General features: G+C 39.1%; 1 protein-coding gene across 4 annotated transcripts in view; it reads left to right on the top strand.

Annotated features, from left to right (window-relative positions):
• LOC110831143 (SRSF protein kinase 3-like) overlaps window positions 1–19,391 on the top strand; it is a 39,406-nt gene extending 20,015 nt beyond the window's left edge. The window contains exons 1-12 of one of the 4 annotated variants that reach the window (XM_087343760.1): window positions 3,561–4,631; window positions 6,403–6,509; window positions 7,223–7,331; window positions 7,936–8,023; window positions 8,743–8,937; window positions 9,669–9,831; window positions 10,806–11,993; window positions 13,001–13,237; window positions 14,055–14,167; window positions 14,287–14,394; window positions 15,012–15,174; window positions 16,470–19,391. In XM_087343760.1, coding sequence (XP_087199886.1) covers window positions 4,204–4,631; window positions 6,403–6,509; window positions 7,223–7,331; window positions 7,936–8,023; window positions 8,743–8,937; window positions 9,669–9,831; window positions 10,806–11,993; window positions 13,001–13,237; window positions 14,055–14,167; window positions 14,287–14,394; window positions 15,012–15,174; window positions 16,470–16,654 — 3,084 coding nt within the window. In that variant the 5' untranslated portion in view covers window positions 3,561–4,203 and the 3' untranslated portion in view covers window positions 16,655–19,391. Of the gene's footprint in view, window positions 1–3,560; window positions 4,632–6,402; window positions 6,510–7,222; window positions 7,332–7,935; window positions 8,024–8,742; window positions 8,938–9,668; window positions 9,832–10,805; window positions 11,994–12,997; window positions 13,238–14,054; window positions 14,168–14,286; window positions 14,395–15,011; window positions 15,175–16,469 lie in introns of those variants that run through there. The other 3 variants (XM_087343761.1, XM_087343759.1, XM_087343762.1) reach the window with 3 other exon arrangements.
• Window positions 19,392–19,407: the final 16 nt, after the last annotated feature.

The following is a 19,407-nucleotide window of genomic DNA, read 5'->3' as shown; positions in this document are numbered from 1 at the left end:
CAAATTGGAAAATTAATCGTTTGCCCCCCAGGCTTTTGCGTTAATTTCTTAACAGACGGATGGTCTCAGTTACGCACAGTGACTGTAGCTTGCTTTCTTTACTCGAAAATTCGCTCCCAGCGACATCTGCGCGAAATTACGAACCAAACTTTACGACGCAAAATGATTAATCGCCTAACCTAACCTTTTGTTTTATGTAAGTGCCGGTACGCGGCGTGACTAGCATTTTAATGCAAATAAACGTTCGCTTAGTTGAATTCCACGGGTAGAAAGTAGGTCGTGTGCTGGGGCCAACAACAGTTTCCCCGCGCGTTTTCCTTTTGACATGAACAGGAAAAGTCCATTTTTCCCCAACTTTATTGTACGACACGGCGATATAATGTCTCTTGTGTTACTGTTCAAATCTCTTATTCATTACTCATTAGTAATCCTAATGTTCGACTCTGTATAGTCTGAGCTACTGGTAGCGTCGTTAAATAATATTGCTGTGTCTCGAAAAATGTGGGTGTACGGTTCTTTCTTTCCAGTGGTCCAGGTGTTTGCTTTAAATCTGACGTGAAGTTGCTGATATCGGGACAACTCCGAGACGCGATAAGTCGCGTTATCTGTACTCGGGACAGGACGGGCATTGCCGTGTGGCGATTTCACAAATCGATCCCTGCGTGTGGCATCTACGAGGAATCCCAAAGACTTTGGCCGTTCTTGAAAGCAGAAACAGAACGGAGACTCGGCCTGTGTATCGATCTCTGGTTCATCTGCGCAGTCGCCTGTTTTAAAATCCGTCACTCCCATCCAGACTTCAAGCGAGACAATTTTGTATTTTTGGGCGATGCATTGATACACATTTAAACAGAACGAGTTTCAAAGTAGAATGCATGGATAAATTTTGGTCTCAAGGTGTTTCTCCTTCTCTCTCTTTTATATTTCTTTCTTTTTGTTTGTGGTACTCGTGAAGACAGTTTATTTTGTAAACAGTGGCTGATTATAAAGTGCAGTGTATGGATTCTCTTGGCAGATGGCGTTGGCAACCCAACGTCGTGTCATAGCCTGGTTCAAATCTCGGCTCGGATACAGTCAAAAATTTTCGTGATTTTCTCAATCCTTCTAGGTATATGCCGAAATGTTCCTTAAATTAGGCCACTACAATTCATAATTCATTAATCGATTCTGTGTAATCTCAGCGTTACCGAAACGTTATGGAGCCCATCCATTTTTTCCCCCAAGAAGTTACTGGAAGAAATTTCTAAGTGGGTAGAGCCGATAATAACTTGAAGCTGAAAGTTCGCACCAAATACTGACATGATATTTAATCTCAGTATATTTATCGCTGTGACTGATATAAAAATCAGAATTTGAGGAGTTGCCTGCCAGTTGAAATTTTGAACGCTGGAGCTGGACTTCAATGTTGTTTGTGTTCTTAATTTTTTCAGTTTTAATTTCTGTATTCTTTTTCCATCGCCTCCTTCCACATTCTCTCTCTTCTCTTCGATGTCGTCTTTCAATGGCGAGCCACAATTTGGACGGAAAGAAGATTTCCAGCGATTATAAAAATTCACCAGAACGAGCCACAGAAGACGACATTCGGACGGCCAAAAATAAATCTTGCCACTGCGAAGGAATTTGCATTAACTGTGGCTGCAACTCTTTCCAGTACGTTTTCCCAGTGTGCAGTTTATTAGTTTAATTCGGCGTAGTGAAACTGGCGGCCCGCAGGCCACATCCGACCAGAGACCACTTGTAACCTGGCTTGCGAAATTATCAGTTAATTTGTCACTAGTTACTACACGTTCATTTATATTATTGACTTTAAGAACCTATCGTAAATGTAAGTTTCCCACTCAGAAATTGTGCCAGATACAAGCTATTGCAGAAGCAAGTTTAAAATAGGACGTAACTCGTGCACATTTTGATAAGATCACCTCCAGACACAACTGTGTTGTCTACTATTTCATCTCTGGTATGTTTATTTTATTTTACTTTCCTTATAATATTATTTATTTATTTAATTATTTTCTATATTCATCCATATTCAATAATGTTTCTTTGAATCATTTACTTCACAGACCGATGTAAACATCAAAAGCATCACTTCAAACATTATATGAAAATATCTGGACACGACCTCCAAAAAACTACACTACGAAAAATTGTAAAAAATTGTAATTGAGTTTTAAATTTAATATAATTTTACACCTGATGATGGTTTAATAAAACCGAAACATGTTGTAACTGTTCCAATTGTAAATCGATTATTCGATATGGAACACAGAATGATATTTTAATTATTTTAATTATCTTATTTTAAATACATTGTGATTTGACGGAATAACCAAATAATTTAATTTTAATTTAATAAATCACAATATGACGCAACTACACTATCTTAAGATTTATATTTGGACGAAAAATATGATCATTTGTTATTTCCGGGTAAGTGTTGTTAACGACGACGAAATCTGATTACTACTCGTTTTAAAAAATAGTGCCTGGGCGTGGGGGGTTTCTTGAACATTTATTTTGTTTATCGCATGGCATTAGAAGCACGAATATTTATCTTCTACACGTGTGTCAAGTGTCCCAGCTTTACCTTATGTTTCCTTCCTGTAAATAACAACCGCCTCTGCATTCGATGACGGTAAGTAAGGAGCTCGTGGTGGCAATGCGCATTGCAAACGGTCTGTCTTGAGTAAGAATAGAAATGCGAAAATAGTCCACTGTAATCGTCATTCAAGGTCATGTATCCAAATATATCGCAATGTTCAGTGGCGGATGGTTTATACCGCGGCATCAGTTCGAATCCTGCGTAATCCAGTAGCTGGTTATTTGGTTATTTTTAAGACAGCGTAAACATTAATATTTCCACGCACTTTTCCCTTCGTTTCCACAGAAATGCCCTAAAATTTGGTGACTCAGTTAGAAGGCCGCCTCTTCTCAGATTATCATCTTATAGTCATATTCTACACTACGCAGCAAAATAAATTGATGCTGTGCTTTTTAAATCGAGTTTTATCCGTCTGCCTTCTGTAATTGGTTCCGGAATGATGAAAAAGTATTTATTGTCTCGTTGTCATCGGCAACCTCGTCTCCGCTCGCGTCCCATTTATAAGGAACCAATAAGAATCCTGCTCGTTTTATATGTGTCTCGATATTTCTAGCCACAAAACATATCTGCAGATTTCCCTCTGCGTGTGTGCGCATGTGTGATGAAAATGTAGGCCTGAACTGGGTATGTTGTTAGGAAATCAAAACTGATTATATCCAGGCCCATAACATGGGCCTATTTCGCGGGAGTTTCAAATCTCATTATGACTTTGATTTTTACCTGCCCCCATATAGAAGTAAACACCAATAAATGTGTCGCTTCTCTCGTGTTTCCAATAGACGCAGCTTAAGGCACAGTTGTGCTTCTGAATCTCCATCTGGAGGCTCGAAGAACGTGGCTAATCCCGTGTTTCTCCTCGCCTCTGTGTGTTGCTGTATCCGCCACTGGTGGTCCCTGTCTTGGCTGTGTTCATTGAATTGGCCGTAAGCCCAGATGAAACATCTGAACACACTACACAGTATACACACCTCAGAAGACTTACCGTCTTATTATACAATAATTTCCGGCACACTGCACTTCAGGTATCCTTTTGCAGCTCGCTGATTGAATTCCCAGACGTTCCAGGATTTCACCGGGAATGTCTCACCTAGTGCAAATTTTTTTGTGCAACTGTAAATTAGAGATGACGCATTGCTATTTGGACAGAGCAGTAGAGGGATTGAGAGTCATCTTGGCTGATATCCCAATGTAGGAACGGAGAAGGAACCCAGTCAAACACTGTGGCCCGTTAGTGCACCAGGTCTCTCCTCGAAATTACCAAGACTTCAGCGCGAGGAAGATGTGTTGAAGGGCAATGACAGTAATCTTTTTCACCGAAGGGGGGTAAAGATAGGGGTGGTGTATATACATTAATTTTTATCAGGGGTGCAGACCTTTTATCTGCCTGTGTGTGTGTGTCTCGTAACTGGGCTCAGAAAAAAAAGTGTGCTTATGTTTTAATCATCGACGTACTTTTAAAATGACCAGAAAGTTGTTCTTTTCTAATTTAACGTACAGTTCTTTTGAGTGTATGGAATTTCTGTTAAAGACAGAGGTCGTGATGTCAAGTCGTCTGTAAGTGTTGCAGCTCTGAACCCCTGATTCTTTGAGCTTAGGATGGCATGGCGTGTGACGCAAAGCCTTCGGTTTTCACGTACTCCATGCGAGTGGAATGGCTGGGTCTCGATGGCCGAACTCGAGTTAACAATTCCATGCGCGTGGAATGGAGAGGCGTCGGCTTCAACGACCACCGAGCCCTGTGCGAAGTTGAAGAAACCTCCTCCATAGCAACGGAGGCCAGGGCAGGGACTTCCGCCCTTCTGAGCGATTCGCTTGCCCACACTGCAAGGTGTCTCCTGCATCTGTTGGTGTTGGTTGCGCTGATATTTGTGTTGGGCCGGGGTCCCGGTTTCCGTGTGTTCAGGGTCCCCTTCGGTCCACACAGCTGGGAACTGGATCCTCTGATCTGCGACTGGAGGGTCGTCGAGCCTCCATCCACGCCAGACGTCCGTCCACGGCGATGTATTTCTGCTGGAGCAATTCTTCAGGCGTAAGAAACGATAAGATCTTTTACACGGGCAGTGAACACTCAGACGTAACCAAACCAGCGAAGTTGGCCTCCCAGCGAGCTATATTTTTAAAACATCGAACATGAATTTGTGATAGAACGTTTTACTTATTTTAATCATAACAACCCACCCGTAACTTTATCAGATATTAATTGATACCACAACTGTACGACCGTTCAGTATTCCCGTTTGTGATACCAAGGCTTCAAACAAAGACCTCTGTAGCTTTCTTATGCCTTTAATCTCTGCAAAGAAGCGGCCATTAGACCCACACAGGCCTAAGTCTTAGCTTCTTGCGTGGTTTTACTCGGGCCGTTTCACGCACCTTGTAATCTCTTCTCGTGACTGAAACATGTTGGTCGAAAGGCCAGGAGACCTCTGTGCAGTGTTCTGTATTAAATGATGCCAGAAATCGCGTGGCTTGGAAGCAGCGTTGGCTAGGCGCCTTGCGATTGTTTTTCGAGTGAGTTCTCTCACGCTCCAATGATGTACCTGCCGATGAGGGGCACTCAGTCCGTTTTATCATTTCCAGATACGCAAATGAAGCTTTGACGGTGGCGATACGTTCTTCTCCTTATGCTGAGGCTTACTACGTCCCACGATGCCGGGGCCAGGTATCATTAAGTCGCTTCGCTGCCGTGGTAGTATATTATATTTAGGTTTCTGGGGATTCAAATCACCAAATTCGTCCATCAACCTTTGCGTTCGAAGGCTGGATTTTCTGTCGCTCTGAATCATATGCCTAAAAGATGTCTTGCTGTACTAATTCCGTTCATGGTGTCAGCGACTCCTTTATGGTCATCGTGGGCGGAAGAGTTTTCATGTCCATGGGATTCAAAATCCGTAACGAAATCCATATAATTATCTCCAGGACTGTTTATAATCTCAGTACGAACTATCGATCGCTGTGCAGAAATTTCCTATCCCAGGAATTTCTGCTCTGTATCTCATCGGGCTGTGCAGGGTTCATCCTGACTCCTTATGTGACATTGTAGCTTCAGTTGTCAATACTTACCTTCACCTTATTGGTGATGATTGAAACGTGTAATGAAACTCATGAGATTGTAAAATTCGTAATGAAACAAAACGTAGACTTTCTCTGAACAAATCTTACGAGGGACTAATATTTTCGAATTCCACGTCATTTCAGAAACTCAAAGAATCATTTTTGTTTACAAGATTCTGTCACTGGAATCTTTGCTGTGGATAATATTAAAATGGTTCTTAAGAAATATGGTATGAGGATATGGACTGGATTCATTTGGCTTATGTTAGAGGTCATGGCACTTGTTAAAACACTTGACCAGTACTGCAACTATTAGCTTCTCATGAAAGATTCAACTCTCTGAAGTTAAAAGATGCAAATGTGCTTGTTCTCAGTGTATATAACAAAGGTGGAATAATTAAGTAATGGAAAAAATATATTATATATGTCAATGAGGAGGCAGGTAGATGAACTGAAATTTCCACTTAGGAGAGGGTAAATTAAGGAAAAAAGGAATTTGTTCAACGATGAGCTCCAAAACACGGAATGGGAAGTGTTGCCACATTCTAATCCAGGTTTGGCTTTATCCGATATTCAAATCCTCACTGCAACCAAGAACGTGTGAAATCAATGAAAAAGTCAAAATAGAAGTAGGAATGATAGAAGTTCGCTTGTGGCAGACGGTCCAGCCGAGTAGTCATCACTCCAGCATCAGTTTTCAGGAGCTCCTAAATGACTAAATATTTAATTTGTTTATTTCCTTACAGATCAGAACCTCGTAACTCATTTTCAAACGATCCAGCCGAAGGAGAGGAAGAGGAAATCTTGGGATCAGATGACGATGAGCAGGAAGACCCTCGAGATTATTGCCGAGGTGATGAGTTTCCTTAATTTGTTTAATCGTGGTTAATTTAATTATTGTTATTGCTGTAGCACATAAGAACATTAATGAGCTCAGGACTCTGACATGGAGATACAGGTATGGAAGTACTTACATGTTCTTTCTTTCATATGTTGCACTCTGTGCAGTAAGTGCGGCAAGAATTATAAATTAATAATTATGTAATTTATTATTGTTTTTGTCTACTTTCAACTGTTACAGATTCCGATTATAAGTTTTTTTTAGATACCTCGTACAATTACGTTGTTGGTAATTAACATATAAAAAAAGAGAACCTCATTTAATTTGTAGGCATATTTATGATTATCCCCACACAACATTGAGATCAGAATTTAAATATGGATTTAATATGAGCACATGTCATAGCATTTCATTCCCTACACAAAATTGTACAGCTCCACGTCCAAGTCACTCTGGTGTCATACTTGCCTTAGAAGTTTGTATGGCTGCCATGTTTGAAAAATTGGTGTTAGAAAAAAAGGAGGGGATGGTCTCTGTCGTCATGATGTTTATAGCAAGTTTCATGAAAATTCACGACATGGCTCAGAAGATGTTATACAGAGCAGGCACATGTTGCCGTAAACCTAACCTATGGTTACTAATTAGTGAGCAAAAAATAAATTTGGAATAATATTGCAGTTGCTTTTGAAGCTATAAGTAAGTTACAGATTTAGTTTTGTTTGCAGGGGGATATCATCCTGTCAGAATTGGTGATTTGTTCCACAATCGATATCATGTGGTCCGAAAGCTTGGCTGGGGGCATTTTTCCACAGTCTGGCTATGCTGGGATCTGGTGTAAGTAAGCTTAACTTAACTGAAATGTTTTGCTCCCACTTAATTGCCTGCTTTTTTTTCTATCTTTCATGAACTCTTGTTTTATGCATTCAGTTTAGAATAATTTATTTTTCCATCTGTTATCTCAAAACATAAGATTAAACCTCAGAAACTGTGATTGTACACACTGAGTTCGTTAAGAGAAGAACACAGATTGAGAGTGTTTGAGAATGTGGGGGGGGGGGGGGGGATGTTTTAACCTAAGAAAAAGAAAGCAGCAAAGGGCTTCATAATTTGTGGTCAAACCAAGGAGGATGAGATGCACTGGGAATGTAGCATGGAGGTACAAGAAGTTTATGCAAAGTTTTTATTCCTTTTAAGGAAGGGACCACTTGGAAGATATATGCACAAATGTGAGGATAATGTTAAAGTGACTTTTATATAAATAATTTGGAATTGTCTCCATCATCAGGACATCGTTCCTGACTATGGAGACAGAGAATGTCTCTCAAACGTTGGACTGCTGCTTCATTTTGACACGGCTCGTCATCCGAGAGGATTTTATTGTGTTTAGTCGTCTCGAAACCCTCGAGTTGTACATTAATTAAGCCTGTTTGCATTTTAGGGCCAAGCGTTTTGTAGCCCTCAAAGTGGTGAAGAGTGCTGCTCATTACACTGAGACAGCCCTAGATGAAATCAAATTGCTCAAATGTGTAAGTCGTGTTTATATGTTACTGTATGAATATAGAAATCATTTTTGTAATAATAGAGACTGCTGTAGAACTTGGTCTTTGTGCAAAGTGTTCATTCTAACAGTAGCTGCCATAAATTTTGTAAAATACATAATACTCTACTTTAATATAAAGATTTACATTAAGTACTGAAGTCAAAAATTTGAGATTGAAATACATTAGATTATAATTTTATTTATTGCCATAAGTCTGCATGAAACTGACAACATTTACCAAAATTGCTTATTTGCATACATATCCTTTGAAACTCACAGTTCATAGTCATCCTGCTATTTATCATGTCAAGGTACATAACTCAAGAACTTCAAAGTATATTATTAACTGTATCAGTAGAAGGGAAAAGTTCCAGCTTTTGTTGAAAATTACAGTAATAACCGTCTGAAGCTGCACGCAAAATGGCCGCATTTGTCGTCTTGTGCTAGAACATTTTACATTTTGTAAAGGTGTTTGTTTACTGCTTGACATTTTGATCTTTGCACCAAAAACATCTTAGATTTCTTGTTCCTATTTTTACAATTTGTGGACGTTTATTTACATTATTCTTTATATCATAAAACAGGAATCCCCTTGTATGTAACATTCATGTCAGTAAAGCAAGCCTCGAAGAGTGGATCATTTCAAAACACAAAAATTGGTGACAGGTGTTAAATAATATGAATTAATCAGAGGTATCTATGTAGGTACGTGAAAGTGATGTGGATGACCAGAAGCGAGATAAAACTGTTCAGTTGTTAGATGATTTCAAGATCAGTGGAGTAAATGGAACCCATGTGTGTATGGTATTTGAGGTTCTGGGTCACAACCTCCTTAAATTGATCATACGCAGCAACTACCAGGGTATTCCATTGAAAAATGTGAAAGTCATCATAAAACAGGTATCTGTAAGATATTTTATTTTAGTGTCATAGTAACATCATTATAATCAACAGGAAAATTGGAAGTTCCTCTGTAGTTAGTTATGATATTGTGAAACTAATAAAAGAATGTAAGACTTGAGGTTCTCACAGCGGTGAGTATGAAGATATCCGTCTTCTGGGTTGTTGCGCTATGTAGTCTGGTCGATGTTAACCAATGTTTCAGAGGTCATACTGCCTCCGTCATCAGGGCGACCGCCCTGATGACGGAGGCAGTATGACCTCTGAAACATTGGTTAACATCGACCAGACTACATAGCGCAACAACCCAGAAGACGGATATCTTCCTAATAAAAGAACATAAACTTCTTTTTGCCTTGTGTTCATGCCAGCCTCTGTATGTGATATAGACCAGGTATATGGGGTTTAAATTTCCTCCACCAACAGGTTGGGACTCCATTTAAATGTTGGTCATCACTGAAGAGTTAAATGTGATATATGAAAGAAGTAGTCATTGGATATGTTAACGCTGGTTGCTATTTGCAAATCTGGACAAAGTTTCTTCTAGACAGTGGTGAAAGTGAGGACACAGGGCAATTTATTAAATATCTTATATCATTAATATTTAATAAAAATGTGTGTTTATTTATTTACTGTTGGCTTATTCCACAGTGCTTACAAGATACAGGAATAGCTCAGTCAGTAAGTCATGAAACATTTTTTAATTTCTTTATTACTCTTATCTTGTTTAGGTATTGGAGGGATTGGATTATCTCCACAAGAAGTGCAACATTATCCATACTGATATAAAGCCAGAAAACATTCTTCTATGTGTGGAGGAAAGTTATGTACGGAAACTGGCATCTGAAGCCACCCACTGGCACAAAATGGGATTAAAACTACCTGGATCTCTAAGTATGCAACATAAATTACATCACCTTTTAAGTATAACATTCATCCCATTTTTATGCTTTCATGTTCAGAAACTGTTTTGTGAAAGCAGAAGTAACATAGCATAAAAATGTTGTTCTTGGATCATTTCAATATATGCATGGTCTGACATGAACATAGCCATTTCCCTGACAGCATATTTTGTAGAATCCATTTAGTATCATTTCATTTGTTGCAGAGCCATTAATATGTGTTCGATCCAATTTTTTCTTCCCAGATGTTATTCTGTATTTCATGCAGACAGACTTTGATTCCAATTTAACTCCAGGTGGTGATGTTCTGATTTCAGCCCTACCATTCAGTTTCCATGTGATTCTGAACTCTTTGGATTGAAATTCCTGTTCATGCTGTTTTCATTACTTGCTGGAAATTACCACTTTTTCCTTAAAACAGATATCAAATTCAGAAAACTACTGAAGAGTATATAAATTCCTTGAAAATTATATTAAATATACGCAGTTTCCATTTTATGTTCTCAGAATGTTGTGATTTTTAATTTTATAATCTTGATTGTTCCATTAGTTCACAAAGTAATTTCTCGGTACTTCTGTAAACATGGGTCATGGACTTTCGAAATCAGCAAAGTCATGGATAGTACGTGGTTAATTGCCAACAGGGAAGTAAATTTTTTGCCCCCTTTAGTCATCCAGGTACACATACTGAAATGGCTGTTGGGCCTACACGTCTCCTTATCAATAGACACATAAAAATGTAATGAAATACGAAAGGAAAGAAAAATATGACCATACTAATATTATTTTAGTTTGTGGGTACCAGTGGTCTTGTCAGAGCCAGAATAAAATAAGGATGTGTATACTCTTCTGTGCATTTATTGCATGGTATTAACTAGAGATGTCCTTGTACCCTTTCACCCCCACAGGAATTGCTTATGAACTGAACAGGTAAACAAGTAATGTCATAATGTTTCTGTTTATCAGTAAGCACAGCTCCAAAGGAATACCAAGCTCCAGACCTTAATTCTAAAATGTCCAAAAATAAGAAGAAGAAGTTAAAGAAGAAAGCAAAACGTCAGGCTGAGCTGCTTGAAAAGCAAATCCAACAACTTGAACTGAAGGAACTACCAAACACCTCTACAACTCAAAAGCAAGCTAGTGACCAGGACCCTCAGGTTGTTGGTGTTGGAGAGGCTGATGCTAGGGAAGATGCAGACTGTGACATTGAGAGTGATGGACCAAGTGCTGGAGAAAGTGAAGGAGGAAAGATACGAGTATCTACTTTTGTAACTCCACCCCAGACTGGAGGAAGTGAAGAAGCAGTGACACCAGTACCCACTTTTGTAACTCCACCCCAGACTGGAGGAAGTGAAGAAGCAGTGATACGACTACCCACTTTTATAACTCCACCCCAGACTGGAGGAAGTGAAGAAGCAGTGATACGAGTACCTACTTTTGTAACTCCACCCCAGACTGGAGGAAGTGAAGAAGCAGTGATACGAGTACCCACTTTTATAACTCCACCCCAGACTGGAGGAAGTGAAGAAGCAGTGATACGAGTACCTACTTTTATAACTCCACCCCAGACTGGAGGAAGTGAAGAAGCAGTGATACGAGTACCTACTTTTGTAACTCCACCCCAGACTGGAGGAAGTGAAGAAGCAGTGATACGACTACCCACTTTTATAACTCCACCCCAGACTGGAGGAAGTGAAGAAGCAGTGATACGAGTACCTACTTTTATAACTCCACCCCAGACTGGAGGAAGTGAAGAAGCAGTGATACGAGTACCTACTTTTGTAACTCCACCCCAGACTGGAGGAAGTGAAGAAGCAGTGATACGACTACCCACTTTTATAACTCCACCCCAGACTGGAGGAAGTGAAGAAGCAGTGATACGAGTACCTACTTTTGTAACTCCACCCGAGACTGGAGGAAGTGAAGAAGCAATGAAACCAGTACCCACACTTATAACTCCACTCCCAACACTTTCCCATCGTCACAGTCCTAAAGTGGAACCAACTACTGGTAATCCCAGCCTTGAACAGACAACCACCTCCAAGACAGGCTCAGTAAGTGCCTCATTAGCGGATACCAAAATTCAACAACAGGATTCTGTTGCTGATATCAGTCCTCTGCTCAATGGTGATAAAAAAGTGAAGCCTAAAAGTAGTGAGTATATTAGTGTTTTTAATTCAGTATAAATTTTTTCAGGAAATCTAGATATCTTGCATCTTTCTTTCTAGTGAAAATAAATATGGAAATAGCATGCTGCTGAGTTTTATGGAAAATAGATGAGGTAATAATACGGAATTTTCAGCAAAGCTCAGGGTTTTATATTGGTGGTCCACAGTTCAGTCTCCAGGCTGAAGATATTCCTTTCTTCTTCCAGAGATGTAGGGATAAAGTGTTATGTTACAGCTACTTTTCTTAACAATTCATATCATTATCATCATAATTCTGCCAGTCGCAGTAAATCTAGTAATAGAAATGAAGAACTGTTAAACTGTGGAAGTAAACCATTAAATTGATGAAGGACCAGTAGATCCATAACACAGGAAGAAGAGATTGAAAAATGTCTTTCCCTTCTTTTCTGATCTAGATTGTGTATCATTTCAGGTCCTTTTTGTACTGACAATACAATTATCTGTCCTTTAACACAGATTCAGTAATGAGATTTTTGAATAAAATTTTATGCACTTTGGTGTACAGGTAGCCCTCGATTTACGAAACGCTATAAATAATAGTAAACTCTATTTTTTCCCCACTTTTTGACTTTCTGGTTTCAAAATCGGCGTTATTCTGAATCGGCACAAATCGAGGGCTACCTGTACATTAATGCCTTCTATTATGTCTGAGTGGACAAAGTTATCTTCTGTGTAAAAATGAATTTTGTTAAATTAATTTTAGAATAGGTGGACCAAATTTGACCACTGAGGGCATGTGGGAAAAATGTTATCCATTACTGCCATCCTCAGCGGCTTCAGAACTAAAATTAAGCAAAGTACATAATGTAATGTATTTTTACGGTTCAGTGAATTGATTTACGTGATGAATTTTATTATGTGAATCTGAATTAACTTTCCTCAGAAACTGTAGAAAGTAGAAAACCAATGCTTTTTATTTGAAGAAAAGGTACAGATTTATTGTACATTTTGAACGTAACGCTGCTTCAGCAGGTCTGGAGAACCGGAAGAGTTTTGCAGAAATGGAACATGCAGAAGTGAAGCCAGCAGGTACACATACACAGCTGCAGATCCCAGACTCAGACTCCAATACTATATTCTGCAATGGCCATGATTCATTGTCCGCTGCATGTGAGAGTGACCAGGACCGTTGTGCCCCTCTGGGACGCAGTGAGAGTCCAGTCCTCTCCAACATGAGGGAATCTTCTGTGGAGTGTGATGGTAGTAGAGGTTTGGCATTTGCTTCGTTAATTTACATCTCATATCACCAGAATTTCCATTGTAACTGATAAGTAATTTTTAAGATTATTAAGTGATTTTCATGCTCTGGTGTAAGCAAAGAACACTTTATGGACCTGTCCATGTCTGTCCGTCATGTTTCCCCATGCAGGTAAGTTAAGCTCAGTCATTTGATAATTTAGATAAACAATTCAAAATTAAAATCACATAAGAAGAAAATTCATTAGACGGAGAAGTTTTAAGCTTAGGAGGCAGTTGAGGTAACTTTTTGGACTAGACTTTGAGGATGGGCAGTTGGTATCTGAACCAAATGTATCTTGGGATATCCAGGAATGGGTTGCTTCCCTACTGGAAGTTACTCATTACCCCGATGATGGAGGGAGCAAGGACCTCTGAAACGTCAGTAGGCTTCTATCGGACTACGTGGTGCAACAACCCAGAAGACAGTCGTCTTCAGACTTACTGCCATGAAAACCTCAAATCTTACATAACAGACTTTTCACTTAGAATACAAGAGGCAAGAAGCCAGAGCAAGGACGCTTCCTCTGGAACAGATCTGTAAAATTCGTACGACATTACAGGACTTGAGAGAACGAAGGATTTATAGTTTTCACAATGATGTGAATTGAGATAGTGGGCATCTAGGTTATTGGTGGAAAATGCTACCTTCATCTTCAGGGCAGAGTAAAGAGTGTTTGAAACTGTTGGGCCAAGGACCAAGCCAGGAACATTGGCCAGAGAAGGAAGAATTAGGAAGTCAAAGATTTAGAAATGGAACTTGCCACAAGATATGTATATTTCTGTGCAGGAAAACCATTCTGTCGAACGGCGTCGTGTCCAGATACGTACCAACCGGATCCAGTACGTGAAGTCTGCAATATTAAAGTGAAGATAGCAGATCTAGGAAATGCTTGTTGGTCGGTGAGTAAACTTGCGTAATGCGTGTGCAGATGAGTTGAACGTTTCTCTTGTGGTCTTTTGGAAGCAAACTTCTGTTGGTTCGGAACTATAGGATATTACATTGGTTGTACTTGTTACAGTACCATCATTTTACAGAAGATATCCAGACGAGACAGTACCGTTGTTTGGAAGTTCTGTTGGGTGCAGGGTATGGAACACCAGCTGACATATGGAGTACTGCGTGCATGGTGAGTTTAAATATTTGAAATGTGGCATTCGTAAATGTAGGAAAGGGGGGTTTCGTTATGCCCAAAACTTTTGCAAGCTACTATAATACCATTCAGTGTTTCAGTATCTAAATTTTCACAAAAGGAAATACGTTTTCTCTCCTCATTACTTCTGCTTCAACCAGAAAGTTAGGTAAAGTTACCTTCATGTACCAAACATTTTCTTCATCTCAGGTGATCGTGGAGGCCACAGAACTGATCCGTTTTATCCCGTCCATCACTCTGGGTAGTGAGAGTCCAAAAAAATTATATTGTGCGTAAAATGAGGAGCTCCACGTAGTTTATTATGTTGCAAATGGTACATCGTATAGTAGTTGAGGTAATTTTTCTGTTAGGTTATATAAATAGGAGGCAACTAAGGTCCAATGAGAAAATTACCAATTGTTCCTCCAAAAATATTAATTGTAATCTGATGCTTTATCACTACACAATGTTACCACATCTTCATAACAACCTGTTGTGACCACGTGTTTACAGGAAGTTTTGGCTTTATTTGATGAGCTGAACGCAATCCTCAAATTTATTGCACATAATAACAATCATCGATAACATTGAAGCTTTTGGGGTCAATTTCACAGGCATTTGAACTGGCTACTGGGGACTATTTGTTCGAACCACACTCAGGAGAAGATTATACCCGTGATGAGGACCACCTGGCGCACATCATTGAACTGCTAGGAAATATCCCCAGGCATGTGATGTTCTCTGGAAAGTATTCGCGTGAGTTCTTCAATAGGAAAGGTAAAATCTGCTTTTAACGTTAATACTCGATAGTAATATTAATATTCAAATTTACTAGCATGTAATTTGTGCATCTCGTAGCTGAACGAATGTTGAAATTATCATAACGAAGAGAACTGGTGTTTTTGTATGCTTCCTGTAACCCCAAATTATCTGCGTGGTATATAATTAACTCTGCATGTGGCGAGCTAACCTTGCGTTGCGCTATCATACCACAAAACGTTGAAGTCCAGCCAGCAGCTCAGTAAAGGTTAAAGATATCCCTTACTCTTCCAATCACCTCTTACCCTCTTCAGAGTGAATTTTAGATTGAATTAGTTTCCAAAGTTTGTATAAGTTTATCTTGAGAAAAGAGTAATTCTGATATAGGCCTAATTGTTTACAAATATTCTGTAACCAAAGGATTTACATATATTTAAAATATAGATTATTTTTATTACCTCCTGGGATACAGTGTGTCGTTCTTAAAATGAGTTTCTTAAGTAATGCCAGACTTGTTATTAATGAGCTCCCCAAACTCATAAATTATATGTGAATACAGAAGCAACACTTGATCTTTCTTTTTCTGAAAAGTAATGTTATTGAACTAGAGGTTCCGAAGTCTAAAGACAGATTAACGCAGTTGAAATATTTGAATGTACATTGAACCTCACCAGAATTACTGTCGTATAATGATAAGTCCACCACAAAATGTGTGATGTGCAATACTCCCTCTACTTAACAAGAAAAATTCAGATAAATGCTCATTCGCGTGGGCACTCGTAATATCCAAAAATTGTTGAGATACGTAACCTTGAATCATGTCTCTGTCAAGATACAGCGCTAGTGTCAGGGCAATATTTGTTCTTGTTTGAAGCGGTTATCATGGAGACATGAAAATATTGCTGAATAATTCAGCATCTTTAGCATTGAAATGAGAAGTTAAAGATTCTTCTCATGCTTAAATACAGTAAAATCCACATACAAAGTTTGCCTGGGGAACAAGCATTTTGTACCTTGTGACCATGGGAATTGGGAACGGAGGTAGCGAAGGATTTTGGTGACTATGTAGATGGTCCACAGGGGCTACTCTCCATTACTTTCAATACCAACCTTGTGGCCCATTAATGTAGTTGCTAAAATTCTTTTGCCACCTCCATTCCTGATTCCCATGGTCACCAAAACGTCGTGAGTCTTCTCCTCACTATGTGCCCCATAGAAGGAACTTTTCATTGCCTCTTTTCCTCAGCCAATCAGATCCGTCGTATCCCATTTTCCACCTGTTGCCTGCCCTGTATTGGGTGTTCTTATTACAGGAGAACTTAGACACATCACCAAACTGAAGCCATGGGGTTTGCTGGAAGTTCTGACCGAGAAGTACGACTGGAATCGCAAGGAGGCCGAAGCATTCGCAAATTTTCTCACGCCCATGCTAGAATTTGATCCCAACTTGCGTGCCACTGCGGCAGAGTGCTTGGCGCATCCCTGGCTGAACTCGTGAGGACGATGTGGCAGGTCAAATCCCGATTCCTCGCTGGTATTAACTGTACTTGCTGGTTCATTGTGGTCTCTGGCCCCATTGTCAGATGTTTTCTGGCCTGTCAGGTAAAGCCTGCATTTCCAGAGGAAAAACACTGTATATCATTATTTCCCATCACAAATGGAGATGATGGTGCCCTTGCAGATGATTCTGAAGTCTCACATTTTTCATCACTGACAAGAAATCAAAGATCTGGAATGTGGATGAACGTTTTCCACGTTCTGAAGTTTGTGGGACATCACAAAAAATGACAGTTCTCCATTCCTTGGTACAGAGTCGTGTTATATAAATGTAATATTTTTGTAGACAATGTAATCAACCAGTAAATGAAAATAGAAAAATGTTTACCCACATGGAGTGAGGATATAACGAAGGTCGCGATATGATACTCGGTGCTGATTTGTGATATGTAGGTCAACGCTGCGTCTCGGTGATGAGATAGCTTTCAGGTTCCAAATAGTTCGCTGAATTAGTTAAACTGGCATACAGTACAGACAGGGTGGTGCCAGTAGTTACAACGTTCCGTGTGCCACCTTTTCACGCCGGAAACATAAATGTACCATTGACTGAGCAAAGCTGCAACGTCCGTATTATGCGACAAGAACCAGAATACACTTGAAATTTGCTGAAATACTTACTGAATTATTTTCATGTCTCTTTATGTTGCAGTTTACATATTTATCTAATTATATTTTTTTTTACAAATGCATTATAAATCAACGCCATTATTAATTGTTTGCGATCAGAATGGCTGGAACGTTCACTGGTTCTGTATCTTAAGACAAACTGGACTGACGATCATAACGTGAAAGCAACTAAAAACTCTGCTTTGTATGACGCTTTATTTGTAAATTTTCCATAATGGCGTTAATTTAGTACCGCTTCCCTGATCCGTAACTGTAATACTTATGAACGTGACATTTTACGTAATAAGGGATGGAACTCGTATGTACGTACGTGTTGAGATTACTTTGGTCTTGGCTTAAATTTTAATATGTTTATTAATGTCATTTACATGTCATATAGCTAGGGGGAAAAAATACGGAAGGTTAAATGAATGGACAGCGTAGTTGTTGTTGTACATTGTACTTTACTCTGTGAGCTTGAAAGGAGGACTGTGCTTTGAAATACATTTTTTTTAAAATATGTTGCTTCTAATGAACAAACTATCACATTCAGGCCTTCGTTAAAGACTCGGTTAGTTCACACGTGATTTTGGTGGGCAAAATAATTGTGAAACAGATTTTCAGATTTCTCATCACCTCATCCGATCATTCCTCCTGTTATTCATGTATTATCTTGTGACATGCTACGTAACCTTGTAAGTGGATAAAACATCAGCAAATCATCATCATCATCATCATCAACCTAGTAATGACTGGTGTGCCTGGAACAGCTGTTAATATCCTACTGAAATAATAAGAACACTTATTTTATTATGAAATTCAAAACTTTTCTTTCAAATTTAATTAAAATGTAAATGTGACAGTATATAATCACAAAGAAACTTTTTCTCCACCCAATTTCCCTCGTCTGAGGAACCACCAAAACAACAGATGCTAATGTTTGCATCACAGTCACAAAACTGCGATAAAATTATTCAAACTATCGTCCTCCTTTAGGGTAATATAATTTTATTTTCAATTACTACTATTTTTTTGTCATTTTCATAAGAGTTTATTAACTGTAATTTATGATATATGTGATGTGTGGAAACACAGTTTTGGCCGACGCTGTATGCCACGTTGGCAGTTATTAAATGTTTCCGTTTAAAGGCAGGGTCACATTTAAGGGGGAATTATGAGGGTGGTCACCCTGAGACCTCAATAAAATGCAAGTCTTTTTTTCTTTCCCCTACAGCATGAAGCATTGATCATGGGATAATGATTTATACTTAATTATTGTTCATTTTGGTTGCCCCAGGGCCCCAACAATTCTTAATCGAGCCCTGGTTAAAGGTGTGACGTGGGTCATGGAGGAGATCTCCTCACATTCCTAGCCTTGGCACATTCCACCTGCATTTTATCCTAGGGAACTTCGGTAACTGCGGAAATAGGCTGCGTTAAGTCCTAGACATGATCAGGCATACAGCAGCGGCCAGAAATGATGCTTTCACGTGAACCTGTTTAGTTATCGCAGCAAAAGTAAGACTTCAGGGTGAAATATATTTGTAATAATATTATTTTGCATTACAAGAAGTAAGAGTTGATGACAAAAACTTAACATTGTCTCCTAAATTTTGGAATTTTGTATTTTTCTGCCGTGTTGCATTTACCGCACGAGCGGCGCACGGCACGCCAGCTGCCAGAGACGATAAATGGAAGATGATAACCTTGGTATTTTAAATTTGGTAAGATGTGAAGGTAAAAGCACATTTTTTTTATATATTGCTTCTAGAATCATTTCATTTCACGTAAATTTTACACCACAATACAGTATGCGTTTTACCCGGAATTGGTGTAATTTTTTTTGCTTGCTACCTGTGCCTTATGAGCAGCATCAGTTTCTGACTCTGATTCATTTTGAAAATTTATGCTGCGAGTCCAAGCTCCTAAGAGAGCTTCGTGTAATGCTTAATGCAGAATTTACAAAATTACATCTCTCAGCTGTAGCTTTTACATAGATGTAAGAGATGAAGACTAAGTTGTTATGAAACATTATTAGTGCAGAAGTATTAATCATCATAAGTTACACTCTTTTTGTTCGTTAATATT

The sequence above is a fragment of the Zootermopsis nevadensis genome, unplaced genomic scaffold, assembly GCF_977971745.1.
Source record: "Zootermopsis nevadensis isolate Lab colony 2312 unplaced genomic scaffold, Znev_1.0 Znev_ptg000006l, whole genome shotgun sequence".
Taxonomy (NCBI): domain Eukaryota; kingdom Metazoa; phylum Arthropoda; class Insecta; order Blattodea; family Termopsidae; genus Zootermopsis; species Zootermopsis nevadensis.
Note: the sequence above shows the minus strand (reverse complement) of the source record. Positions and strands in the feature narration are given on the sequence as shown.